Below are 27,626 nucleotides of genomic sequence, written 5' to 3'. Positions count from 1 at the left end.
CCGCACTTGTGTCACAGACTTACTGAGTGGCCAAAACTTTTGCACCGCAAATCGGGAGAGCAGCAGGCTTCTTCTGTCTGCGTGGAACTAGCAGAGCAGTTAGTGCAAGGCCTTAAGTACGTTTTGACGCAGCCCTGGATACTCTCCCTCTGTTATCCAGGGCTTCAGCGTCAGCAGTGGTGCTGAGGTGCCTGATTTGGCTAAAATGCTGGTCTGCAGACCAGGCATCCAAGAAAGTCCTGACGGATCTTCCCTTCCTTGGTGAACGGCTCTTTGGAGCCACATTAGATGACATTATTAAAAATGCCACAGGTGGTAAGAGTACTCTACTCCCACAGGCCAGGAAGGGTAAGGAGCCACGCTGTAGGCAAGGGCCCTCATTTTCTGCTCGGCTTTTTCGTCCGCCCGGAGCTTCGACCAAACGTCCCCAGCCCAACAGGACGACCACTGAAGGACCAAAGGTCCCTGGAACCGCAAGCCTGTGAGCAAAAGTGCTACCGCATGAAGGTTTGTGGGTGGGGGGGTCACCTTCGGGAGTTTGCAGCCCGGTGGACCTCTCAGCTGTCCGACCAATGGGTCTGCGATCTGATTTCCTCTGGCTACAAGATAGAGTTCCTCTCTTGGCCGCAAAACAGATTCTTCCCCTCCAGCATACCTGTACTGGCGGCTCGCCGGCAGGCCCTCTTGGGGGCGGTAAAGGACCTGCTGTCGTTGGGTGATAGTACCTGTTCCGGAATCTGAACATTTCCAGGAGTTCTACTCAAACCTGTTTGGACGTACCCCTTCCTTCTTGGGGACTACAGTCTTGGACTTAAAAGCCCTCAATCACTTTGTAAAGGTGCAGAGGTTCAGAATGGAATGAGTTCGCTCAGTAGTCGCTGCACTCCATCAAGGGGACTCCTTGGTGTCCTTAGACATCCAGAATGCGTACCTGCACATACCCATATGCCTCCGGCATCAGAAGTTTCTGCGCTTTGCAGTCGGAGAAGCCCACTACCAGTTTGTGGCTCTCCCTTTTAGTTTGGCATCAGCCCCTCGAGTCTTTACCAAGATATTGGCTCCTGTTTTGGCGTTGCTACGGCAATGCTGGATCACGATTGTGGGATACCTAGACGATCTTCTCCTGAGAGCATCTTCCACCTCAGAGTTGGAGGAGGATGTGGCGATCCCCATGCAGACCCTGCAGGAATTTTGGGTGGCTGTTGAACCTAAAAAGTTGGAGATTGTACCGATTTCAGCATTTGTAGTACCTAGGCTTGCTGCTGGACTCCATGGAGGCGAGACTGTTTCTCCCTTCAGACAAGCTGCAGACTCTCAGAGCCGCGTTAAAACTGCTGATGAACCGCAAGTGGTCATGGCTATGCTTCTGCATGCGAGTCCTGGGGCTCATGGTGGCCTCCTTCGAGGCAGTACCATATACCCAGTTCCACACCAGAGTCCTGCAGAAGGAGATCTTGGAAAAAATGGGACAAATCTCCGTTGTCTCTGGATCGGCAGATTCAGGTGAGCCAGTTAGTCAGGGATGCCCTGATCTGGTCCCCAGTACTTCAGTCTGGGAAGTCGTTCCTACCTCTAAAATGAACAGTGATCAAAATGGACGCCAGCCTATCTGGCTGGGGTGGAGTAATGGGAGTTCAGTCAACCCAGGGCCTCTGGTCGGCTGAGGAATCTAAGTTGCCGATCAATCTGCTCGAACTGGGAGCGATCAGGCTATGCCTCTCCACATTGTCAATAAGACTTTCAGGGTGTTCGATCAGGATCCAGTCAGACAACGCCACGGCTGTGGCATACGTCAATCACCAAGGAGGAACAAGACCTCAGCCGCCGCACGGGGGGTCACTCACATACTGAGGTGGGCAGAGCGACCTGTACCGGCCCTGTCGGCCATTTACATCCCGGGAGTGGACAACTGGCAGGTGGACTATTTAAGTCGCCAGATGCTGGACCCAGGAGAATGGGCGTTGCATCCGGAGGTGTTCAGGCTACTGTGTCTGCGGTGGGGCACACCAGACGTGGATCTTCTGGCCTCCAGTCTAAATCGGTAGGTGCCGAGATTCGTGTCCAGGACAAGAGATCCGTGGACAGACAGGTCAGATGCGCTGGTGGCTCCGTGGGATCTGTACCAGCTGATCTATGCCTTATCTCCACTGAAGCTGTTACCATGTCTGCTCCGCAGAGTGGAGGCCGAGGGAATTCCAGTAATTCTGATTGCCCCAGATTGGCCCCAGCGTCCTTGGTACGCAGACCTGGTGCGTCTGGTGGTAGACGCCCCCTGGTGGCTGCCGTTACGCGAAGACCTTCTGTCTCAATGTCCGATTCTCCATCCTGCTTTACCATCGCTGGTTTTAACGGAATGGCTATTGAGAGCCAGGTGTTGAGGAACCGGGGTCTTTCGGACTCAGTGATCCCAACTATGCTGAGAGCCAGGAAATCTTCTCGGAAGATATATCATTGTACCTGGAAGGCCTACATCTCCATGTGTGAGGAGAAAGGATGGCATCCGGTCTCTTTTTCTAGATCCAGGATCCTGCTGTTTCTTCAGCAAGGAGTAGACGAGAAATTTGCTTTGAGCACCATTAAAGGACAAATTTCAGCCTTGACTGTCCTTTTTTCAGCGACCCCTGGCGTCTCACTCTCTAGTGAGCACTTTTATCCAAGGGGTACGTCCATGTAGTTCCTCCGGTGCGTCCACTGTTACCCCCGTGGGATCTGAATCTGGTGTTGTCGGCGCTGCAAAAACCGCCATTTGAAAATATCAGAGAGATCCCTCTGTTGACTCTTTCCCAGAAAGTGGTCTTTCTAGTGGCCATCACGTCGGCCAGGAGGGTTTCGGAACTGGCGGCCTTGTTGTGCAAGTCACCCTATCTGGTTATCCACAAGGATAAAGCGGTGTTGCGCCCGCAACCTTCTTTTCTGCCGAGGGTGGTCTCTGCATTTCACATCAATGAAGACATTGTGTTACCATCTCTGTGTCCTAAACCAACACATCCTAAGGAGGTGGCCCTCCGTTCCCTGGACATGGTTCTGGCTCTGAGGGTGTATTTGTCTGCCACGGCTCCATTTCGTAAGTCAGACTCCTTGTTTGTTTCAGTGGCTGGTCCAAAGAAAGTCATGGCTGTCTCGTCGGCCACCATTTCCAAGTGGATCAGACAGATTGTAGTACAAGCCTACACCTTGAAGGGGCAAGTGCCCCCCTTTCCAGTCACAGCCCTCTACATGAGGGCAATCGGAACGTCTTGGGCCTTCCGACATCAAGCGTCTTTTTCTCAAGTGTGCAAAGCGGTGACCTGGTCGTCTGTTCACACCTTTACAAAATTCTACGAGGTAGATGTCAGTGCATTGGCTAATGCCTTTTTTGGCCGCAAAGTTTTGCAGGCGGCTGTATAGTACTTTTGTGAGATACTGTAGATGACAGTAAGAAAACTTGACTGGGATATACATCATTCTCTACAAGTACTTAGAGGTGCTCCAGGCTCCCCCCAAAAATTGTCAGTATCTACAAATACTGGAGCTGCTGACTTTCAATATTAGGGCACTTACCTGTCCAGGCAGCCAGCGTTGTCATCACCCGAGCCGATTCTTCAGCCGGCTATTGGGTGCTGGCGCCGCCATCCTGACTAAGGGAAACTGGCAGTAAAGTCTTGGACCTATACAGCTGATTTCCTACTGCACATACACTAAGTGCAATGTGCTTTGTGAATGGGCCATATTCTTCTGGGACCTGTGACCTGTCTCAGTAGACCGCGGGGGGAAGGAAGGAGTCACCAAACTTCCAGGCTCAGCTCGTCGTAGCAAGCTGAGCTGGAAGTGGGAGTGGGTACCTGTCAAAACCATGTACCCACTCCCCCCAAAAGGTGCCAAATGTAGCAGCAGAGGAGAGGGTGTGGGGAAGAGGCAGACAAGGGGATCTTTCCCTTTTTGGGTGCTTTAAAAATTGAGGGTTTAATACCACTTTAATACTTAAAGACAAAATCATGTGTTTTTCTATTTCCTTATCAATAAATGCTCACTTTCTGTCACATAATTTTTGGCTTCTTTTGATATTTGTAGACTTTTTTTTTTTTTTTTTTTTCTGTACATCCCTCTGTAATATCAGCATTTGTATACTCATTGTGTACTTTTCTTGTTTTAGATATGGAGACTATTCTTTGGAAGAATTATATGTCTGGATCTGAAGGATACATTTTGTAGCAGTTTACTTATATATAATTTTAGAACATTAGAGAGACGTTTTGGCACGCGGAAATTTACGGTAAGATGTGCCCATGTTTTGTTATTTAAAGTGGAACTGTAGTCAGAAAATGTAGTCCTGCTAGATCCCTTCAGGCTCGACGCTTTTGCAGGTATAGCTATGTAAAACAGTAAAAATAAGTGCTTATACTGTTTAAAATTCAGTAATGCGTGATCTCATCCTGCTCTGCACATGCTCATATTTTTAGGCACAGCCAGCTCAAAAATGTACTGCTGATCAGGGGCTCTGGAAAATTGCAGCTTCCAGTAAGAAGAAACAGGAGTAATGCTGGAGGCAATTTACAGCACACGCTAATTTTGGTAGCATAATTATTAGAGGAGCTGCAAATATTAAAAGCCAGCAGCTACTAATATTGCAGCTGCTGACTTTTAATAAAATCACACTTACCTGTCCCAGGGTCCAGCGATGTTGGCGGCAGATGACGAGCGATCGCTCGTCTCACTGCTGCCACCGCCGCCATTCTCTGTCAGGGAATCGGGAAGTGAAGCATGACGGCTTCACTGCCCGGTTCCCTACTGCGCATGCGTGAGTCGCGCTGCGCGTCTCTTCAGATCCCCCGCTGTGTCCTGGGAACTGTGTGTTTCCCAGAACACAACGGGGGGGGGGGGGGGTGTCTGCGGGGGTCTGCCCGGAAGTGGGTGCAGATACCTGTATTATCCAGGTAACTGCACCCCCCTCCCCCCTGAAAGGTGCCGATTGTGGCACCGGAGGGGGGTAGGGATCAGATTAGCGGAACTTCCCCTTTGGGGTGAAGAACCGCTTTAAGCACTTCCTGCCAGCCTATAGCAGAATGACAGCTGTGCGGTGGTTCTGTTATCCTGACTGGGCATCATATGATGGTGCAGTGTGTTAGTCTGACACTCTGCATCTCCGATTGTGGTATTGGAGCCTGTGACGAAGGCTCCTTACCACGTGATCAGCTGTGACCAATCACAGCTGATCATCGCGTGAACCAGGAAGTGATGGTAAACGGCATTCCTCGGTTTGCACTGACAGAGAGATGATTGTCTCTCCCTGTCAGACAAGAAACAGAAAGTGGGCTGTATAAGGTATTTACTGGCAAAAAAAAAAACAAAGTTTTACTATCCAAAGTTAAAACAACAAGGGCAGAAGATTTAATAGATGGAAAGATAAAAAAATTACAGACGTTCCGCTTTTACTCATACACAAGGGGCCAAAAGTAATTGGACAATTGAATCAAAAGCTGTTTTATGGCCAGGTGTAGACTACTCCCTCATTATTTCTTCATCAGTTAACCACTTTTGCCCCGGAAAGGTTTTACCCCCTTAATGACCACGTCATGTGGCCCTATACCCAAACAAAATTGACGTCCCTTTTTTCCCTCAAATAGAGATTTACTTTGGAGGTATTTTGATCACCTCTGCATTTTTTTTTTTTTCTTTCTTTCTGCTAGAACGCATAGCCAAAAAAAAACATTTATTCATCAGTTTATACCGATTATACTGTATATTCTTCTACATTATTTTGGTAAAAAAATCACAATAGACATATATATTAATTGGTTTTCACAAAGGTTATCGTGTCTACAAATTACAGGATCAATTTAGGGACTTTTAATTAATAAATTTTTTTATTGTTTTTACTGGTAATGGCGGCGATCTGCTATTTTTAGCAGGACTGCGACAAATCTGACCCCAAATTACACTTTTTGGGGACCAGTGATATTACATTGGTGCTATAAAAATGCACTGATCAATGTAAAAATGACACTGGCAGGGAAGGGCTTAAGTGTGTTTCTTCAGCATGTTCTAACTGTAGGGGGGATGGGCTTACTGAAACAACATGACAGAGATCACTGCTTCCAATCATTGGAAGCAGTAGATCCCTGTCATGTCACTAGGCAGAATGGGGAAATGCCTTGTTTACATAGGCGGGTCCCCGTTCTGCCTCTCATCACCGTGTTCGCGGTCCACCGGCGGACATAAACTCGCGCGGTGGGCATGCGCCGGCGCACTCGCCCGCTATCCTACTTTTATGTACTGACGTACAGGTACGCCAGTTTGCTCAGGAGAACCATTCTGCCAACGTATATCGGCGTGAGCCGGTCAGCAAGTGCTTAAGCAGGTAAAAGGTCTTGATCTGTTTCTAAGTGTGGTATTTGCATTTTGGAATCTATTGCTGTGAACCTACATCATGCGTTCAAAAGAACTGTCCATGCAAGTGAAACAGGCCATTGTAAGGTTTCAAAAATAAAACAAATCCATCAGAGAGTTAGCAACAACATTAGGAGTTTTTTTTTATTTTTTATTTTGATACATTCTGAAGAAAGAAGAATGCACTGGTGAGCTCAGCAACTTAAAAAGGCCTGTATGTCCACGGACGACAACACTGGTGGATGATCGCAGGATCCTCTCTATGGTAAATAACACAACATCCAGGCAAGTGAAGGACACTCTCCAAGCGATGGGCATATACATGTCAAGAAAAGACTTAACGAGAGAAAATCCAGATGGTTCACCACAAGGTGCAAACCATTCATAAGCCTGAACAATAGACAGGCCAGATTAGACTTTCCAAAAAACATCTAAAAAAGCCAGACCAGCCCTTCTTTCTCTGAGCTGGCCGCTCAGCTGTCTACTTATTGCCAGCTCCTATATCTCCACAGTGACTCACCTGTTGATAACATCCTGCTTAGTAGACCTGCCTACTCAAGCCATCCAGTCCAGATGATCTCTGCCTTTGCCTTTGCCACATCTCTAGAGACACTCTCCTGTGTTAACCACTTCTGGACCGCCGAACGCTGATATACGTCCTCACTTTGAGGACGGATATTGTTGTTGTGGCAGCATCTAGCTGCCATAACCCTGGTATCCTCGTGTTCAGCCAGCGGCCCGTTAAAAGATAAAAGTGGTCTCTGCGGCACATTCACCACAAGATCACTTTTATCGGCAGCAGGAGAGGGCCCCCCTCCCGCCACGCTCTGGTGCCCTCTGCCGCGTACCGGAGCTGTTGGCGGGGGTGATCCGGTCCTCTCTGTGGCTGTGCATGGAGATGAGTGAGGGGAAGATGGCTCCAACTCGTCTCCATGTCATTGCAGGGCGGAAGCGACGTCCAAACGTCACTTCTGCCCATAGCTCTTAAAGGGACATTTGTTTTTTAAATAGTTTTTTAAATGACACATTTTTTTTTTTTTTTTTTTTTATGCATTTTAGTGTAAATATGAGATTTATGGTCTTTTTGATCCCAGATCTCCTATTTAAGATCCTGTAATGCCATATTTCTACTACAATGGATATTTACATTCCTTGTAATAGGAATAAAAGTGCCACAATTTTTTTTTCTATTTTTTAAAACCGTGTAAAAATAAAAGGTAAAATAAATAAGAAAAAAAAAATGTTTAAACGTGACCCATCCCGCTGAGCTTATGTGCAGAAGCAAATGCATACGTGAGTAGCACCCGCATATGAAAACAGTGTTCAAATCACACATGTGAGGTATCGCTGCAATCAGTAGAGCGAGATCAGTAATTTTAGCCCTAGACCTCTGTCTTCTTTTTTAATTTGAAAAAGTGTACCTTTTCCCCCAAAAAAGTGCGCTTGTAAGACCGCTGCACAAATACGGTGTGACAGAAAGTATTCCAATGACTGCCATTTTATTCTCTAGGGTGTTAGGGAAAAAAATGTATAATGTTTGGGGGTTCTAAGTCATTTTTCTAGCAAAAAAAATCAAATCGTTTTTAACTTGTAAACAACACATCTAAAAAAGAGGCCTGGTCCTTAAGTGGTCAGACTTGCTTGGCTGACATTTTTTCTGGCTCCAGATCCTGCTTGCTGTTCTACTACGCTGTTCTCTGGCTCCCTGACATTTTGGCTTGTCTATCTGTTCCCGTTCGTGAACTCTGGCTATGTTTTGACCACAAAAAAATAAAGTTAAAGGAATACTGCACTGTGAACCTGCAACCTAGCAGCCAGCACAGCTTGTAGACAAAAAGCAAAAACTGTGAATAAATAAGTGCAGCGCTAAGGTTGCAAAAAGAAAATTTGCATAAATAAATGATATAAATGTGACGTATATAAAAAAAACAGAGATTTATACATGGGAAAATGTGAATCAAACAAACAAAAGGTGAAATTTCTGAAAAAATGCAGGTATGGTGAAAAATGTGCTAAAATGGTGACTACACCATAAATAAGTTGAGAGATGGAAATTAGGGTGTTTATATTGAACAGAAACACCTCAAATAAACAAGGATTAACACCTAATGATTGTGAGTCCAAACTCAGAAAAAAATGAGAGTAATTTCTGAAAAATGTGCTAGTACAATAACTACACAATAAACAAAGTCCAAAAAATGAAAATGGTGCATTATAAAGTCCAAAGAAATCCAATTGGGTGCCAGGAGCGCCGGCGGTGGACCCCAGAAGAGGTAGATTAGGGCTGCTCTGTGCAAAGCCTTTATAATTATTTTAAACATTTTTGTCCTTTTGATTATTTGCACCTTTTTTTAATGCATGTCTAACTTTTCTTTGCAGTCATATTTATTGGGGTCCTGGATACTCTCAGCAGTTTTTGATCTCCTTCTCGTTGAAACGGTACAAGTTGTGAGTGGTGTAAATCTTAGCACTTTACCATCAGGATTGTAAGTAATTATTTTTTTAAATACCAGTTTTCATAAAAAAGAACAATTACGTGTGAACCACATACTGTGAAACTGATAGGAGGTCTCTGTTTACCACAATGCATTGCAAACTTGTGGTTTTTTTCTCTCGGCACAGGAACTCAACCTCAAGCAGCAACTCCCACTTGTGTGTACTGTAGATGTTGCTTTAGTGTATTTTCAACTTTATCTAGTTTTAGCAAAAACAGGTCAGCCATAGGGCTGTTTTCTTAGTGATTGGTGTCCGCATCTTACTGCCACAGCCTATTCAGCCTCTTAATGGTAATGGCTGCTATAAATTAAAGGATAATTAACTAGGGAATGGATTGGCAAAGTGTCTTTTGCACTGTCCAGCCTATTCTGGTGAACACACAGTTTCCATTCTTTGGTGTCAGTACTTCTCTAACATGAGTGGGCAATATACTGTAGGTGTAAGAAGGTTTGTGCCCTATTGACCATTATTCCTAAGAAGTCAGCTTTTGGCACCATTCACACAGGCATTTAGCCACACTGTATATCCCACCAAATCTACTGATTGTAGGTGCAATACTTTCCAGGCTCCTGCAGAAAAAAAAATTTAATCCACATTTTTTTTTCTGCAAAAAATATGTGCATGTATTTTGTTTATAAAGATGAACTTTACTTGAGTCAATAACATATTGTCTAAGGGTCGGTTCACACTGGGACGAATTGTCAGGCGATTTAGCTGCCTGATAGGTAGCGTCCCGTTCTGTACAATGGAACCGTTCTAATTGGAAGTGACACAAGTCGCCCCAACTTAGAAAAAGGTTCTTGTATGACTTTGGGGGCGACTTGAGGTGACTTGCATTGACTTCTATAGAGAAGTCATTTTGCAAGTCGCCGCAGTGGTCGTGTCCAGGTCACCTGAGGCAGTCGCGCTGTAAGTCATGCTGCCTCTGTGAACCGGACCTAAAAAGAATGGTGAGTCTTTTATCACTACTTCTGTGCTTTGAGCATATGAACTTGCACTAAAAGTGTATAATTAAACTTTCAGACATATGGGGCTGCTGTTTGTGGTATCAGGTGTTAAAGACAAACTCTCTGGCCTGTTATTTTACTGTTGCTTTCATTTCTGCCCACATTAGTGGCTAAAAGAATGTGTGCACAATCCCTTCTGTCCTGTCTAGCATAGCATTAACTACCTCACAAGAGGCAGTGGCTTTTGTTGTCGGCTTATGGCATAAGTAGTTTTACTTTGCTGACTGATGGCTCTGTTATTACCTTAAATTGGAAATTTCTTTGAAGTTTCCATTTTGATTTTACGCAATATGCACGTACTCCATAAAATACTTTTAATAAGCAATTAGCAACTCAAAAATCAGTTTTTTTTTTTGTTTTTTTTTTTAAATTCGCTCTGTCACACAGCCTTTCAAAGGGGTTGTAAACCCTTTTGTTTTTTCACCTTAATGCATCCTATGCCCCCCCCCCCCGTTTTACTTACATGAGCCCCTTCATTTCTTCAGCAGGGACGCCCTGTCCCTCTCTCCACAGGGTTGATTGGATACATTGATAGCAGGGCAGCCATTGGCTGAGTCCGTCATTTGTGTCCGTGGACGCAAATGCTAGACTCAGGAGCGCACCCGCAAGGTAACCCCCTCCTAGGGGGTTATCTGATGCGGGGAGGAGCTGCAAAAGCATGCGCTATATGTTTTTGAAAGTTAATATTCCTGAAACCACAGTTGGGTTTTAGGGCTAATTTTACTAAATTATGATTTCAGCTCCAGTTCAGCTGGGTTGCACTGGGTTCTTCTTGGCCGCAGGTGTCGCTGTCACCGCCGGCAAGTGGTAGAACGCAGTTTCGCTCGGTGTATTGAGTGCCACGTTTTTCTCCGAAACAGCCCAGTGGATGTATTCTCCTGCTGTGCATTCTGGGAGGTGGTATTTAAGGTACTGATATCATGTTTTACGGGGTTCCGGCCAGAGGATTTTTCTGTCTGTTTGGTTCTAGTCCTCCTGACCAGTCTCCATGGCCCTCCTGGCCATGCATTTCCAAGTCTCGGGGCTGGATAGTCCAAGGCAAAGCAACTGCAGGGACAGGCCTGAATGGATATTGAGGCCGGGTGATTCAAGGGTGGTCCGGTGCCGTCTCATCTAAGGAGAGGCCCAGCAACTGGAGAAGCATTCAGGGGAGGACTCTTCAGGAGAAGGCTGTGCACAAGGCTGTCTTCTCCGAAGGAGCCTGGAGGCTCAGTTGAAGGACACTTCATGAATCCACACTCGTACAGTATCGCCTGACCGGCTGAGAGCTACTGGTACCGTATGATAGCTCTATAAATTTGTCAATGTCCCTCAGTTACGCTCAAAGTCTGTGGCAGAGACTTTACTTAACACCTTACCGGCTGCTAGGCCTAGTGCGAGGAGGTCTATCTGGGGGTTGTGAAAATCCAGCTGTGAAAAGGTTATTCTCTGGATTTCTTCTATAAAAACTTTCCATTTTTGACAGTCCAAAGTACCTGAACTTCCTCCTAACCCTCTACCCTAAACTGAGAGATTCTGTTTCTATTTCAAATAAATAACCCAAAAGAAGATTCAGTGTCAGGTTCTACATTTCTTTGGGCCATCTACCATGGGAAACCCTAGACAGAGACAAGGTCAAGAAGGTAACGGTAAGCCCAATAAAACCAGAAGCTCCTTCGGGGGTCAGTGCTACACTTAAATGAAATTTCTAATCATATTTTTATCATGTATTTTTAATTAAAATTATCCACTTAGTAAATGTACATTTATCAAATCATTTCACTGTTAACATTGCTCAAGGAACGAATGCTGCCCGTTCTCATACTTTTCCTACGTACACTGCGCAGATAGTTGCGGTACCAGATGACACTGATGACTCGTGCCTGAAACTGCTTTGAGACAATGTAATACAAGATTAAATCCAAGCAGGTACTCAGGTTCATCAAGAAGGTAGACACCTGCCCCCATAACACGTAGTGGTCATGTGCCTGCTGGATCATGAGTAGCAAAAAACACACATGAAATGGTACAAAACAGACCAGAACTTGCACAACTAATGTCACGATGATCTGTATAGATTTTCTTTTTGCTTTGGGCTTTAGCCGAGAAGTTCTTCCACTCACTAGACTGTAGATAATGATGGCATAGCAGCCTATCATGATGAGCAGAGGGATTAGGAAAAAGAAAATTAAGCGGGCAAAGTTCAAAATACTGTTTCGTTTAAAGTGGATGAGATCAAACATTTTAAAGCAAGTGGTAAAATTCAAGTCTTTGTCTGGGTCTTCATATACAAAGAGCAAAGGGGTTGTGGTCACTATTGTCATTATCCAAATTCCAAAACATGCTGCCATTGCTTTGGAGATGTTCTTCAGTTCCTTGATTTGCTTGGGCTGTACGATGGCCATATACCGATCCGCACTGATGAAAGCAAGCAGCCATAATGTCACACTTGGATAAAATACAGTAAGTGCACCCATAATCCGGCAGAATACGTCTCCAAAGGGCCAGGATTGTTTGGCATAGTACAATATCCGGAAAGGGACAAAAAGTAAAAACATTAAATCTAGCAATGCCACATTCATCATGTACACAGTAACCGTTGTTCTTTTTTTAGTGGTGCAACTAAAGACCCAGAGTGCTGTGACATTAACAAACAGTCCAATTGGGAGGACAATACTGTAATATACCAGTGCAGGAATTCCATATTCTTGAAACAACCAGAGATCTGGAGCACGAGTTTGACTTTGATTTACAATATCCATAATTGTATGTTAAGCAATCCCAGGTGCTCTACAACACAAAAGTATAGAATAAATACTATGTAAAATAACAACTGTTAATAATTTAGCAGATAACTTGCAGTTATAATGTTATAATGGCTACAGGAGGTAGGTAATATTTTCATTACCATATCTTTTAGTTTTTAACAATCAAAAGTATTTATTTATTTTTAACAGAAAGAAAAGTGGATATTTTTAGTTCAATAAAAGTATTATTGCATAGAACAGATGCATTTATAGCACATGCATTATTTTATCGATTTGTGTGTAATTTTGACTAATCAAAGTAATTTAAAATTATAACATCCTCAAAGATCACAACACAAATCCATTTTCCATTGACCTCTGAAGTCCATATTTCATCAGTTTCTAAGGCTGCATTCATACTTCAGCGTTTTGAATCGCCGGCAGATTTGCCGCGAATCTGCCCGCGATTTGCAAGCGCTTATGTGTGAATGGCAAATAGCGGGAGTCGCATTTGAGATGCCATTCATTTGAATGACATCTCAAATCACGGCGCCGGTCTGCTGCACAATAAATTGCGCAGCAACAAGCATTGAGGGAAGCATGTTGGCCAAAAGTAGCTGCTGAACTTATTTTGGGCAGCATGCTTCCCGTGATGTGTGTTGCTGTGATTGCACCGCGATTTATTGCGCCAGACCCGCGCCGTGATTTGAGGCATCATTCAAATGAATGGCATCTCAAATGCGAGTCCTGTGATTTGCCATTCACACATCAGTGCTTTCAAATCATGGCCAGATTCGCGGCAAATCTGCCCGGGATTCAAATTGCTGAAGTTAATGCTCAAAAGACCTCAGAACACACCCGATACCTGCACCTTCGCACCTCACTTCACCCCAATTCCTGTGCCTTCACATATCACATGACCCTAATTATTGCACCTTCACACCTTAAATCGCCTCAATTTCTGTGCCTTCACACCTCGTATTTTCCCAATTCCTGCACCTTCACACCTTAGATCAACCCAAAATCCTGAATCTTTACACCTCAGATCAGCCCAATTTCACACCTCAGATTAGTCCAATTCATGTACCGCTAAATTAGTTCCCAATAGCTGGTTAATTACTAGTCCGAGATGAGAGCCCTGACCCCTGGCCTAAGAAGCACTTGCTCTGTGTCCATTTTAAAGATCCCACTGCAAGGGGCAACCAGACAGCTTTCCAGAAACGTCAGGCTGACAGCAAGCCAGATTCACCGGAACCAGAGTGTTTAAAGGGGACAACCGCAGCCAGGTAAGCTTGCACCCCCACTCCCCCCCCCCCCCCAGTGATTGTTCCAGGGACTCCGTCCGACCGCCTACGGGTATCAGGAAGGAATTTTTGCCCCACTGGTGCATTTGGCTGCTACTGTCAGGGGGTTTTTCGCCTTCCTCTGGAACAACCATAGGTTAGCATACCCCTACCTCCGGCCTCCTTTCCATTTTTTACGCTATCCTAGGACGACTATTCCAGATCACAGCCAGACTTCTTTTCTAAGCGGAGACCTCCACCTTAAGTAAAGGCAGCTGGAACAGCCAGCAACCGAATACAACAACTCCTTCCGCATCCATATAGGCATCCCCTGATCAACTTGCGCGCTAATAGCCTCAAGCACGGCGGCAAGTCTGATACCTAGCCCCACCTCAGGATCAATACCCTGATCAGGATCATCATCTTAGGCCCATAGTACCATCAACAGCATCCACAAACCATGTGCTACTTCAAATACTCAGCTGAAGTTCTGCACAGACTAAGGAACATCAACACCACATTGCCATCTTCCATACAAAAAATACTTCAAAGAGAACAACTATTAAAAACCGGACGACAACCAGCTCCCAACCACAGGAAGACATATACTCGACCACTACAATTAGATTGCGCCTTGATTAATGCCAGGTCTGCAGTCAAACATAGACTGGAAGTACACGACTTCATCATCGAGTACAATGTAGACTGCCTCTTCATCACCGAAAGCTGGTTAACCTCTGACTGCAACACCATCCTCACCGAATTGGTGCCGGAAAACTACAGGATCCTAACCGAACACCGGATAGGGAAAAAAGGAGGAGGCCTAGCAGTGATCTTTAAAGGTCACCTGGATCTCACTAAACCATCATCTCAGAACCCAGTGTCTTTTATGGAAACCCTGACGCTACATTTTCAACCAACACCCCATGACACCACTCATATACTACTGTGCTACAGACCACCGGGACCAAAGTCCAATCTTCTTTCACCCCTCACGGAATCCTTTGCAATGCACACCCTAAAATTCCAAAATTTCCTGGCACTCTGAGATTTCAACCTTTGGGCAAACGAGCCTAAAGACCCCATCGCGACTGCCTGCATCAATCAACTAGAAGAACTGGGTCTACAGCAACTGATAAAGACTCCCACGCATGGGTCAGGACACACCCTGGACCTCATTTTCAAACAGAACATCGACGTCAACATACTCGACAACATAACTCTGCCATGGACGGATCACCACGCCATCAAATTCAAAATCACTACCAACATCACCAACGCAAAACGGAAACCTGTAACAACGCACTGGACCAGATCGCATAAAAAACTGTACTCCGAAGCCTTCAAAACCACTCTGTCCAAAAAAATATCTACAATAACCTTAAACCACTCTACGGAGGAAACACTCAACTCCCTGAACAAGGCATTACTGCAATCAGCAGACTCGGTAGCACCAAAACGCAGGGCTCTCATCAGGAAGAAAAATGCTGGATGGTTTAATAGCTCCCTCTCCGTACTAAAGCAAGAACGCAGAAGAGCGGAAAGAACATGGAGAAGAAATCCCACCGAGGAAAACCTATTTAACTACAAAGGTCTGACAGAGAATTATCGGAAAGCAATCTTCAAAGCCAAAAAGGACCACTTCTCATATACAATCTCAACGGCCGCAAACCAACCACGGGAACTGTTTAAACTGGTTAATCAATCAATGAATCCGGTGTGCCTAGAACCCCCAGAAAGCGAATCCCAGGATTACTGTGACAAACTGTCGGATTTTTTCATCGATAAAGTCAAAACCATCAGGGAAACAATTTGTCAGAAGAAAACATCCAACCTCAGCCAGCAAATACATAAAGAGGATGTCTGCACCAACATACCGCAACCGCCAAAATTTTCACTATCCCCAATTACCGTAGACACCGCAAAAAACATAATTAATAAACTGCGTGACAGTACCTCACCTATTGACATCATCCCCACAAAACTACTGAAAGAATGCTCCGACATCGTGTCTCCAACCATAACCCACCTCATAAACCGATCATTCCATGAAGGGATTGTTCCCAGCATCCTCAAACAAGGCATCGTCAAACCTCTACTCAAGAAACCAAACCTGGACCCTCAGGATCCAAACAACCGTAGGCCGATTACAAGCCTCAACACCATTTCTAAGATCATGGAGAAAGCTGTAGTACATCAGCTACAACTTCACCTGGATACTCACAAACTCCTGGACCCGCTGCAATCAGGCTTCCGCCCGGGTCATGGAACAGAAACAGCTCTCCTCAAGATTTGGGATGACGCCCTCGAAGCGGCAGATGACGGAGAGCCGTGTCTCCTCGTACTGCTAGACCGAAGTGCAGCGTTTGATACAGTAGATCACAATACTCTACTCGTCCGCCTCACAGAAGTAGCCGGAGTCCAAGACGTAGATCTCCATTGGTTCGCGTCCTTCCTAGGAAATCGGTCACAGACAGTGAAACTAGGAAAATTCCTCTCCGAAACTCGGGCAGTCACCTGCGGAGTCCCTCAAGGCTCTCCGTTGTCACCCGTTCTCTTCAACATTTACATTCGCCCACTCCTTCAAATCATCAGATGCTCAGATCTCTGCTTCCACTCTTACGCTGACGACACGCAACTTTATTTCCGGATCAATGGAAAAAAAGATCACCAACAACAACTTGAAAACTGCCTCAAATCAATAGAGGACTGGATGACCACCAACTCCCTCCAGCTGAACGAATCAAAGACAGAGGTTCTTATCTTACACCCAAATCATAAGCCCGCAACCAAAACCTCCTGGTCTCCACCAACCGTCTTTGGGCAGACTATCTCCCCAAAGACCAAAGCGAAGAGTCTCGGGGTTATTTTAGACGCACAAATGTCAATGGATGCGCAAATAGGATCTGTAGTCAGTCGATCTCACCATCTGCTGCGCATGCTTCGCAGACTCATCCCTTTTATCCCAAAGAATGACAAAGCAGTGGTAGTTGGAACAATCATTAATTCAGGACTGGACTATGCAAACTCGCTTTACATAGGATTACCACAATATCAACTTGCGCGATTACAACTGATCCAAAACACGGCGGCAAGGCTGATAACAGGAAAAAAACCCTGGGAATCCATTTCTCCTTCACTGAGGAGCTTACATTGGCTAACCGTAAAAAATCGGATCACGTTCAAGACCCTTTGCCTCACCCACAAATGCGTGCATAGAGAAGCTCCGCAATACCTAATGGAGAAAATAAATCATTACACACCAAACCGCAGTCTTCGATCAGCCAACAAAAACCTCCTCCTCCTGCCCAAAGCCCGGTATAAATCCAAGGGGGATCGGAGATTCGCTGTCCAAGGGCCTCGGCTATGGAATGCTCTACCAATCAACATCCGCCTGGAAGAAAATCACCTGGCTTTTAGGAAAAAACTCAAGACCTTCCTCTTTTAGCAGATGATCAAAGCTCGCCACAGCGCCTAGAGGCTATTCAGTTCGCATTGTGCGCTATATAAGTATTTCATTCATTCATTCATTCATTAGAAAGCTGATAAGTTTCTAAGATCTGCTTTCCATAGAAAGTAATATGAAACAAATTTAAAGCGGGATTCCACCCTAAAGTGGAACCTCCGCTGATCGGATCCCTCCCCCCCTTCGGTGTCACAATTGACACCTTTCAGGGGGGAGGGGGGTGGAGATACCTGTCAAAAACAGGTATTTTCACCCACTTCCGGGCATTGACTCCCGTGGGAGTCTACGCCATTTCCTGCCCTGCCGCGCTGTCTGCTGGGACACACACGGGTCCCAGTGACAGCGTAGAGATTTCCTATTGCGCAGCGCGGCTCGCGCATGCGCAGTAGGGAACCGGGAGGTGAAGCCAATTCGCTTCACTTCCTGATTCCCTTATCTAGAATGGTGGTGGCAGCAGCCGAGAGCTGAGCGATCGATCGGCCTCGGCTGCTGGCATAGCTGGAACCCGGGACAGGTGAGTGTCCATTTCTTAAAAGTCAGCAGCTGTAGTATTTATAGCTGCTGGCTTTTAATATTTTTTTTTTTTTTTTGGGTGGAATCTTTCTTTAAGGTTTCAAAGTCTCTGTTGTGAACTTTACAAAATGTCTATAGCTACAAAAGAAAATGAGGGCTTGTTATAAATCAGGGGTGTCCAAACTTTTTTCAAAGAGGGCCAGATTTGATTAAGTGAACATGCGTGAGGGCCGACCATTTTACCTGTCATTCTTTGAACCATTAAAATTCGGTCTAAGTGTGTCCGTCCGAGCAATAATACACTGCCCAACAAGAATTCTAATGCCTTTGTCGTGCACGTTCCCGACACACAGACGAATGCTCTGATCTTTAGGGGGGCTATTAATTATTGTTACCCCACAAATTGGAAAATGTGGGGTGCTTTTGGTGCAATGCAATAAAAAAAAAAAAAAAAAAAAAAAAAAAAAAAGCTTGGGGACTTCTTTCCCTGCATTTTTGTGGGTAGGGAAGCCCATTGAAATGAGTGGGCTGCCCTACACTCAGCACGCAGCCACACAGATGTGAACCAAGGGCTTGTTTAAATGTCAGGTTGGAGGGGCAATAAAACCACATGATTAAGCTGTTTTTACCACCCCCAACTTCTTCCCCTTTAGCTGCAGAAGGAGCAGTTGGGGGTGTACACATGCTGTGGCTGCAGCTGGAGGTATACCCAGGGTGAATGGGCCTGCACTGCAACTACCCCCGCAACTGTGTGGATTGAACAGTTGCAGTATAGTGATGCTGCATTTATGGGCTTAAAACAGGTGGTGAGGAGGCAACATAATGCCTCTTTACCGCCTTTCAAATGCCTCTGAAAAGTGATCTGTGCATGGATTGCTTTTCAGAGGAGCAGAAGTCCTGGCTACTATCACACACAAGCCCTACAAAAGCAGTTCTAATGGTACAGGAATGGTGGGGGGGGGGGGGGGGGGGGGGGGTCCCGATTTAAAAGTAACCTATACATACACACATAAATTTTTGGGACCATTCACAATTCTACAGCCATCAGTGCTATAAAAATGCACTGATTTATTGTATAAATGTCACTGGCAGGGAAGAGGTTAACACTAGGGGGCGATCAAAGGGTTAACTGTGTTCCCTAGTGTGCGTTCTAACTGTAGAGGGGTGGGGGTAACTGGAGGAAATGACAGATTGTGGTTCCTAGCTAGTAGGCACTTAAGATCTGCCCCTCCTCGCCCCACAGAACAGGGATTTGTGTGTTTACACACGCACGCACACACACCTGTTCTGCCTCTCGTGCCCACGATTGCGCGTACAGCTATGGCGGTTCGCGGCATCTTGCCGACTTGCTGCAGTATAATGACAGTGGCTGGTCGGCTAGCGGTTAAGTTCCCTTATGCGGAAACATTTTTTCCCTATTGTGGGGTCACCAGTATGTTATTTGTACATTGAAATCGTATCCCCTCTCAAGCATCTCTTCTCCGGAGAGTACAAGTTCAGTGCTTGTAACCTTACCTCATAACTAAAGGGTCCTCCAGACCCTTTTATCAGTTTTTTACCCTTCTCTGGACTTTCTCCGTTTCCAACACATCCTTCTTGAGTACTGGTGCCCAGAACTGGACTCCAGGTGCGGCCTGACCAGAGTCTTAGAGTGGGGGAATTAGCGTTTTACCTCCTGGAGTTCCCTTTTTAATGCATGCCAATATTCTGTTTGCTTTGCTTGCAGCAGCTTGGCATTGTATGCCATTGCTTAGCCTGTAATCTAGGACCCTCAGGTCCTTTTCCATCCTAGATTGCCCCATAGCCCCCCCCCCCCAGTCAGTAGATTGCATTCATGTTTTTACCACTCAAATGCATTATCTTAAATGTTTCCACATTAAACCTAATTTGCCATGTAGTTGCCCACCCCGTTAATTTGTTCAGATCTTCTTCCAAGGTTTCCACATCCTGCGGAGAAGTTATTGCCCTACTTGGCTTAGTATCGTCCACAAATACACAGATTAAACGACTTATGCCATCCTCCAGGTCGTTTATGAATAAATTAAATTAAATAGGGTTGGTCCCAGGATAGAACCTTGGGGGACCCCATTTTCCACCCCTGCCCATTCCAAGTACTCGCCATTTATCACTATCCTCTGAACTTGCCCCTGTAGCCAATTTTCAATCCATGTACTCGCCCTATGGTCCATGCCAACTGACGTTACTTTGTACAGTAAACGTTTATGGGGAACTGTATTGAATGCTTTTGCAAAACCCAGATACACCATGTCTACGGGCCTTCCTTTATCTAGATGACAGCTCACCTCCTCATAGAAGGTTAATAGATTTGTTTGGCAAGAACGATTCTATATGAATCCATGCTGATTACTGCTAATGATACTGTTGTCATGACTAAAATCTTGTATATAGTCCGTTTATCATCCTCTCTAAGAGCTTGCATACTGTTGATGTTAGGCTAACTGGTCTGTAATTACCAGGGGTGTATCTCTGCCCTTTTTAAAATATTGGTGCTACATTGGCTTTTCTCCAATTGGCTGGCACCATTCCCCTCAGTAGACTGTTCAAAAAAATTAGGCACAATGGTCTGGCAATTACTTGACTAAGTTCCTTAAGGACCCCCAGGTGCAAGCCATCTGGTCTTCGTGACTTATTAATGTTGAGTTTTTCAAGTCTATTTCTAATTCTGTCCTCTGTTAGCCATGAAGGTGCTTCCTGTGACATGTCATGAGGATAAACATTGCAGTTTTGATTACTGAAGCCCCCGATTCCCTTGTGAAGACTGAGGAGGAGAAGAATAAATTCAATACCTTCACCATCTCTCCATCCTTGGAAACCAGAATTCCCTTCATTATTCTTTATGGGACCAATATGATCTGACCTCCCTTTGTTACTATTTATGTACTTAAAGAATTTCATGGGATTTTTCTTACTCTCCTCCGCTATGTGACTTTCGTGTTCTATCTTAGCCACCCTGATTGCACCCTTACATTTCTTGTTGTATTCTTTGTAAAGTTGGAATGCTGATGCTGTATTTTTGAAGGCCTTTTATTTTGCTTTTAAATGCATTTTTATGTTGGAATTAGGCCACCCAGGACTTTTATTAGCTCTTTTCAAATTATTTCCCATTGGAATGCACTGGCTAATGGCCTTATTTAATATGCTCTTACCTATAAGTGTGATTTATACTGAAACAAATTGACCTGTGATCGCTGTTTCCTAAAATTGACCTGTATTTCCACATCCGTGATCAGGTCTGCATTGTTGGTAATCAGTAGATCTAGTAACGCTTTGTTTCTAGTTGGTGCCTTTACCATCTGACCCATTAAATTGTCGTGCTAGACATTTTGGTAGTGGCATGCCTTAGATAAATGCACGGATCCTTCCACCCAGTCTTAATGGATAATTAAAGTCCCCCATTATGATGGCACTTCCCATCCTTGCCTCTAATCCAAATTGTGATAGGAGATCCACCTCCTCCCTCTGGTTAGGGGGCCTATAGCATACTCCCGGTATTACTTTCCCCTTAGTTTCATCCCTTAGCACCTTCATCCATAAGGATCCCACCTCCTCCCTGGCTCCCTTAGTGATGTCATCTCTGACATTCACTTGTACATCACTTTTGATATACAGGCATACCCCTCCCCTTTTTTTACCCTCTCTATCCCTGCGATATTGGGCATACCCTTGAATGACTGCAAGTCAATCATGAGAGCTGTTTAGGAGGGCAATTCATTTTTCACATAAAGCCAGGCAGGTTTGGACAGCTTTTTTGCCTTTAATAAATGAAGCCATCATTTAAAAACTGCATTTTGTATCTACTTGGGTTATCTTTGTGTAATAATAAAATTTTTTGATGATCTGAGTCATTTAAGTGTGACAAATATGCAAACAAAAATCAGAAAGAGGGCAAATTCTTTTTCACACAACTGTATTTATTACAGACCCACTATACTAAATATTGAGACCGCAATAGCCTTAAAATGGGGCTGAGAAAGTAAATAGCTTTAGTTTAGTTTAATCAGTAAGGGGCACATATGTTGAAGCCAGAGGGCTTCCTAGGTAACAGTTTGGAAAATCGCAGGCAAAGGAGAGGTTATAGTGTATAAAACCTGAGGCAGAGGATATTTTTACATTTAAGCTCTGCTTTGTAGAAAATCGTAGCTAATTTTATTAGTGCCAATTCCTTCCCCTTGAAGCAAATAATCTGGAATGATGGCATAGAAAACAGACTGTTTGTTGGCTGAAGTGTTATTTGAGCGACAACATGATTGGGTGTATTATGTCATCTGCTCGGTGGTCATTTATTTCCCCGTTGCAATTTTATTTAGGTGGGCTCATAACGTGTTTAACTGTGTGGGTAGTTTGGTATTTTACCTTCTTGGTTTTGCACTTTTGTGAAGACCTGTCTGGGTTTCTGTTTTAGCTAGCTTTCCTTTTACTTGTTGTTCCTTTTTCTAAGCTCTAAACTTGGTTTCACTATTGGTCACTTGCTTACGATATATCCTATCACAACATGGTAAATAGCAAGTTACAGTCTACACCACTACATATGGGCATACTTTCTCTGTAAAATAAAACTTTGTCATATACAAAACCTTCACTATTTTGTCACAAATCTATTAGACTTTATCTATTTTTAAAAGCTTTTGGGGAAGGTAACCATACTACAGAAACTGTTAATCACCAGCCTATCCTGCACCTTTTATTAGCTTGATGGTAAATTAGGTGAATAATCCAGTAACTTTGGTTTCCTGTTTTTTTTATTCTGACTGCTATCTTTAGCATATATTTATTATTATTTTTTTTGGACACCACTTTAAACCATCTAGGATACATGAAGTTTACTTATTGGAGACTCTTGTCTGTGATAAATATAATTTGTGTTCTCTTTTTTGGAATACTCTATAGACAATTAATATATTTTATTTTGTGTGTGTACAGTATAAGATCAGGTAGTTGACATACAGAAATTATTCATGATACTCCAGATAGCGTAAAGTTTTTAATAAGGTGAAATTTAAATTCCTAGTAAGTTTGTACAGTTATAATATTGAGCCACTTGAACTTCACACCTGTAGACTACTTTTGAACCAGATGAACATTTACATTTCAGCTTGGGCCTATAGATCTGATAACAAAATTGTATTACTTTTGATACTGAAGCAATATTATTTGTGGCTAAAAAAAAAGTTTGTAGGCAAATCAATTTGTGAGCATTATTGAAGCAACACAGTGGCACGCTGCCCCAACCCTGTGCTTGTGTGGGTTTTGTGGGTTTTCTCTGGGTACTGTTGTTTCCTCCCCATATTGTAAAGACATGCAGGTAGGGTAAATGCTTCCTATATAAACTGGACCCAGTATTAGTGTTTGTATATAAGTGAGGTTAGGGACCTTAGATTGTAAGTTCATTGATGGCAGGGACTGATGTGGATTCACAGTATGTGAAGCACTACGGAAATTGTTGGTCCTATATAAATGCTTGTAATAAAGAAAAAAAAGTGATTATTTTGAAAGTATTGTGAAAGTGGTGGGCACGTGCAGTCGGTGAAATTGTGCTGAAGAGGTGTGGTTAAGCAGTAAATTTGAGCAGAAGAAAGTGCACCTGGACAGTGAATTTGAGTTGGAGGGTACTGGGCAGCTTTAGAGGATTACACTGAGACTCTTTTGTGCTTACTATAAAGGCATCAGCATCCCTTTTAAAGGGTCAGTCCATCTACAAATTTGTTTAAATTTTTTTTGGTATTTAGTGGAAAGCTAAAGTTCCTGAGATTTTTGTTCTCTCTTGGGAACTCTATAGGTAAGATATACAGTGCCTTGCGAAAGTATTCGGCCCCCTTGAACTTTTCAACCTTTTGCCACATTTCAGGCTTCAAACATAAAGATATAAAATTTTAATTTTTTGTGAAGAATCACCAACAAGTGGGACACAATTGTGAAGTGGAACGAAATCTATTGGATATTTTAAACTTTTTTAGCAAATAAAAAACTGAAAAGTGGTGCGTGCAAAATTATTCGGCCCCTTTACTTTCAGTGCAGCAAACTCACTCCAGAAGTTCAGCGAGGATCTCTGAATGATCCAATGTTGTCCTAAATGACTGATGGTGATAAATAAAATCCACCTGTGTGTAATCAAGTCTCTGTATAAATGCACCTGCTCTGTGATAGTCTCAGGGTTCTGTTGAAAGCGCAGAGAGCATCATGAAAACCAAGGAACACACCAGGCAGGTCCGTAATACTGTTGTGGAGAAGTTTAAAGCCGGATTTGGATACAAAAAGATTTCCCAAGCTTTAAACACCCCAAGGAGCACTGTGCAAGCGATCATTTTGAAATGGAAGGAGTATCAGACCACTGCAAATCTACCAAGACCTGGCCGTCCCTCTAAACGGCTCACACAAGGAGAAGACTGATCAGAGATGCAGCCAAGAGGCCCATGATCACTCTGGATGAACTGCAGAGAACTACAGCTGAGGTAGGAGAGTCTGTCCATAGGACAACAATCAGTCGTACACTGCACAAATCTGGCCTTTATGGAAGAGTGGCAAGAAGAAAGCCATTTCTCAAAGATATCCATAAAAAGTCTCGTCTAAAGTTTGCCACAAGCCACCTGGGAGACACAGCAAACATGTGGAAGAAGGTGCTCTGGTCAGATGAAATCAAAATCAAATTTTTTGCCCACAATGCAAAACAATATGTTTGGCGTAAAAGCAACACAGCTCATCACCCTCAACACACCATCCCCACTGTCAAACATGGTGGTGGCAGCATCATGGTTTGGGCCTGCTTTTCTTCAGCAGGGACAGGGAAGATGGTTAAAATTGAGGGGAAGATGGATGCAGCCAAATACAGGACCATTCTGGATGAAAACCTGTTGGAGTCTGCAAAAGACCTGAAACTGGAACGGAGATTTATCTTCCAACAAGACAATGATCCCAAACATACAGCAAAATCTACAAAGGAATGGTTCACAAATAAACGTATCCAGGTGTTAGAATGGCAAAGTCAAAGTCCAGACCTGAATCCAATCGAGAATCTGTGGAAAGAGCTGAAAACTGCTGTTCACAAACGCTCTCCATTAACCTCACTGAGCTCGAGCTGTTTTGCAAGGAAGAATGGGCAAGAATTTCAGTCTCTCCATGTGCAAAACTGATAGAGACATACCCCAAGCGACTTGCAGCTGTAATCGCAGCAAAAGGTGACTCTACAAAGTATTAACGCAAGGGGGCCGCATAATTTTGCACGCCCCACTTTAAATTTTTTTAGTAGTTAAAAAAGTTTCAGAAATCCATTAGATTTCGTTCCACTTCACAATTGTGTCCCACTTGTTGGTGATTCTTCACAAATGTATTTTTATTTTTTTATGTTTGAAGCCTGAAATGTGGCAAAAGGTTGAAAAGTTCAAGGGGGCCGAATACTTTCGCAAGGCACTGTATGTGCATGATTTTCAACAACACACATTCTGTGGCCATTATAATGGGTTCCCATTCTACTTGTCAGAATTTTACCTACAGGGAATGCAACAGGAGGTTCCATAACATCACCCAACAAATAAAATTCAAAGTACTAACAATAATTTACAAAGCCATCCATAACTCTGCCCCCAGCTACATCACTGACCTAGTCCCAAAATACCAACCAAACCGCCCTCTTTGGTCCTCTCAAGACCTCTTGCCCTCTAGCTCCCTTGTCACCTCCTCCCATGCTCGCCTCCAGGATTTCTCCAGAGCTTCTCCCATCCTTTGGAACTCCCTACCCCAATCTGTCTGACTGTCCCCTAATCTATCCATCTTTAGACGATCCCTGAAAACCCCTCTCTTCAAAGAAGCCTATCCTGCTTCTAACTAACACTGTTTTACTTCCTCCATCAGCTCATCCCCCACAGCTATTTACCTTTTTTTATCAATTGCCCCTTCCTTTTTAGATTGTAAGCTCTAACGAGCAGGGCCCTCTGATTCCTCTTGTACCAAATTGTAATGTAAATGTAATGTCTGCCGTCAGGTTGTAAAGCGCTGAGCAAATTGTTGGCGCTATATAAAACCTGTATAATAATAATAATAATAATAATAACATGCAAAATTGAGTGGGAGCACTCAAAAACTCCAAGATGCCATAAGAACCGAGATTCATAAAATATGCAGGGAAATTGTATGGTTTGAGTATTTCAGACATAGGAAGCTGGCTAACCCATGATCTTGGCCTGCTTGTGGCTGTTCAGGATCAACAAGCTGTGTACACTTTCTTGAGTATCTTGACCTCTTAAAGCTATTTCATAAATTTTTGTTAGAGTTTTACCACTTGCCTTTTTTGGAAGTGTCACAACATCATGAATGTAGCTAAATTATGCAGTTCTATCTGTAATTCAAAAATTCCCTTGCTAAACCTGAAATCTAACATTTCGTACTTGCTGTTTTGCATATATAATCCTGACCTACTTTATTTTATCAGGAAAGCAAATGCTTTGCACTTACCAGTTAATGCATGGTGGACATTTTCAACTCTTCTCTGTGCTCTCATCAAACTGCTTCTTTAAACTTCCTCCTCTTGATAGTTCACAACACTGGCTGTCAGGAAGTGAAAATAAAGTGTGAACAGACATCAGTTCTGTATGACTTACTAAGCTGTTGCTCTGTCCTCCCCTTAGACCTCACAGGAATCAGTCTCAGTAAATGCCCATATTTGTAAGATGCAGAAAACAGTAGTGGGTGAGCTTCATGCATCTTGGAATAAATGATTTGTCTTCACACTGGGGATACAAAAGTAATGCATTCCTGTGTATAAATAAGCTTACCATGTTTGCTGCCATATAACTATACCTATAGATGTCTCTTTACTTCTTTTAGAGTTACCCTAAATGTATCTGTAGCAATTACTCCCTTGGGAGCTGCTGGATTGTTGGGACTTTCTGCCATTCCCAGTGTTGGCACACCCTAAACGGGACAACTCACCAGCACACCAGTAGGTGGTAAAAAGGCTTTATTAAGGCCAAGACAAAACCTGCAAATAGATGTTTGGTTTTCCTGTGCTTTATGGAAATAATCATGTAACTGTATAAACCAATGTTAAAGCGGGGTTTATGATTCTTGTTCCCTCTTATCATCTGTGAAAGAGCTTGCCAAATACACTTGGTGGATAAGAGTAAAACAACCTAGCTGACAACAATGTAACAACGCACAATAGAACATTTAAATGAGAACACCACAAGTTGGAATAAATTGTATGGCTACTATTCTTTTGTCCTTTCTAAACCACTGAGTAGATGGAGCACTTATTCTCAAATTGAGATTGTAATAATGGAAATGGTGCTTGGCAGTAACAAAGTTACAATGGCAAGTAAACCAGGTTCAAATCAAATAAGGGGTTGTCAAAAGGGTCTTTTACCACTGATGTGGGTGTCTTCAGGTCGGCAGTGCGATCCCTGGAGTTCAGGCCATAGCTCACTCCACACTTTTGACTTCCTCTCGCAAACTTGTTTTTTCTCTCTTGCTGGAGTCTAGTCCCTAGCAGCTCTTTTAGGTACTATTTTTTTGCTCACCAGACCAGTAGCTTGTGGCTCACTCATAGTCTTTTATTTACAGGTTCTTCTACTCACAAAAAAGCACCACAGTAGACAGTTCAGATGCACCTCTGGCCCTGTGCATCTCCCTGGTGCCTGACGGGAATGGGGATGGCCTCTTTGTGCTATAGGTGGCTATCTCCCATGCAGCCCATGATTTCACTCTCCCTGAGAATTCCCTCTTCCTCACTGTCCTGTGCTTTCTGCCACCAGCTTCT

The 27,626-nt window shown here is 43.9% G+C and overlaps 2 protein-coding genes across 2 annotated transcripts in view; one reads left to right on the top strand and one right to left on the bottom strand.

The window, feature by feature from the left end:
- Nucleotides 1-27,626, top strand: part of UBAC2 (UBA domain containing 2) — a 348,299-nt gene that overhangs the window by 68,769 nt on the left and 251,904 nt on the right. Inside the window, exons 5-6 of the mRNA XM_077482972.1 lie at nucleotides 4,133-4,252; nucleotides 8,746-8,852. Coding sequence (XP_077339098.1) covers nucleotides 4,133-4,252; nucleotides 8,746-8,852 — 227 coding nt within the window. The remainder of the gene's footprint in view (nucleotides 1-4,132; nucleotides 4,253-8,745; nucleotides 8,853-27,626) is intronic.
- On the bottom strand, nucleotides 11,564-26,454 carry GPR18 (G protein-coupled receptor 18). Its single transcript, XM_077482974.1, has 2 exons — nucleotides 26,324-26,454; nucleotides 11,564-12,638 (listed from the first exon to the last, which is right to left on the bottom strand). The coding sequence occupies exon 2, from the start codon at nucleotides 12,608-12,610 to the stop codon at nucleotides 11,618-11,620; it is 993 nt and encodes a 330-aa protein (XP_077339100.1). The 5' UTR covers nucleotides 12,611-12,638; nucleotides 26,324-26,454; the 3' UTR covers nucleotides 11,564-11,617.

Source organism: Lithobates pipiens, unplaced genomic scaffold (genome assembly GCF_037356315.1).
Source record: "Lithobates pipiens isolate NorthernLeopardFrog02 unplaced genomic scaffold, aLitPip1_a1.2 Scaffold_16, whole genome shotgun sequence".
Taxonomy (NCBI): domain Eukaryota; kingdom Metazoa; phylum Chordata; class Amphibia; order Anura; family Ranidae; genus Lithobates; species Lithobates pipiens.
This window is presented reverse-complemented; position numbering and strand designations above follow the sequence as displayed.

Coding starts and splice junctions, on each gene's coding strand:
- GPR18 (XM_077482974.1), bottom strand. CDS start 12,610: ATGGATATTGTAAATCAAAGTCAAACTCGTGCTCCAGATCTCTGGTTG.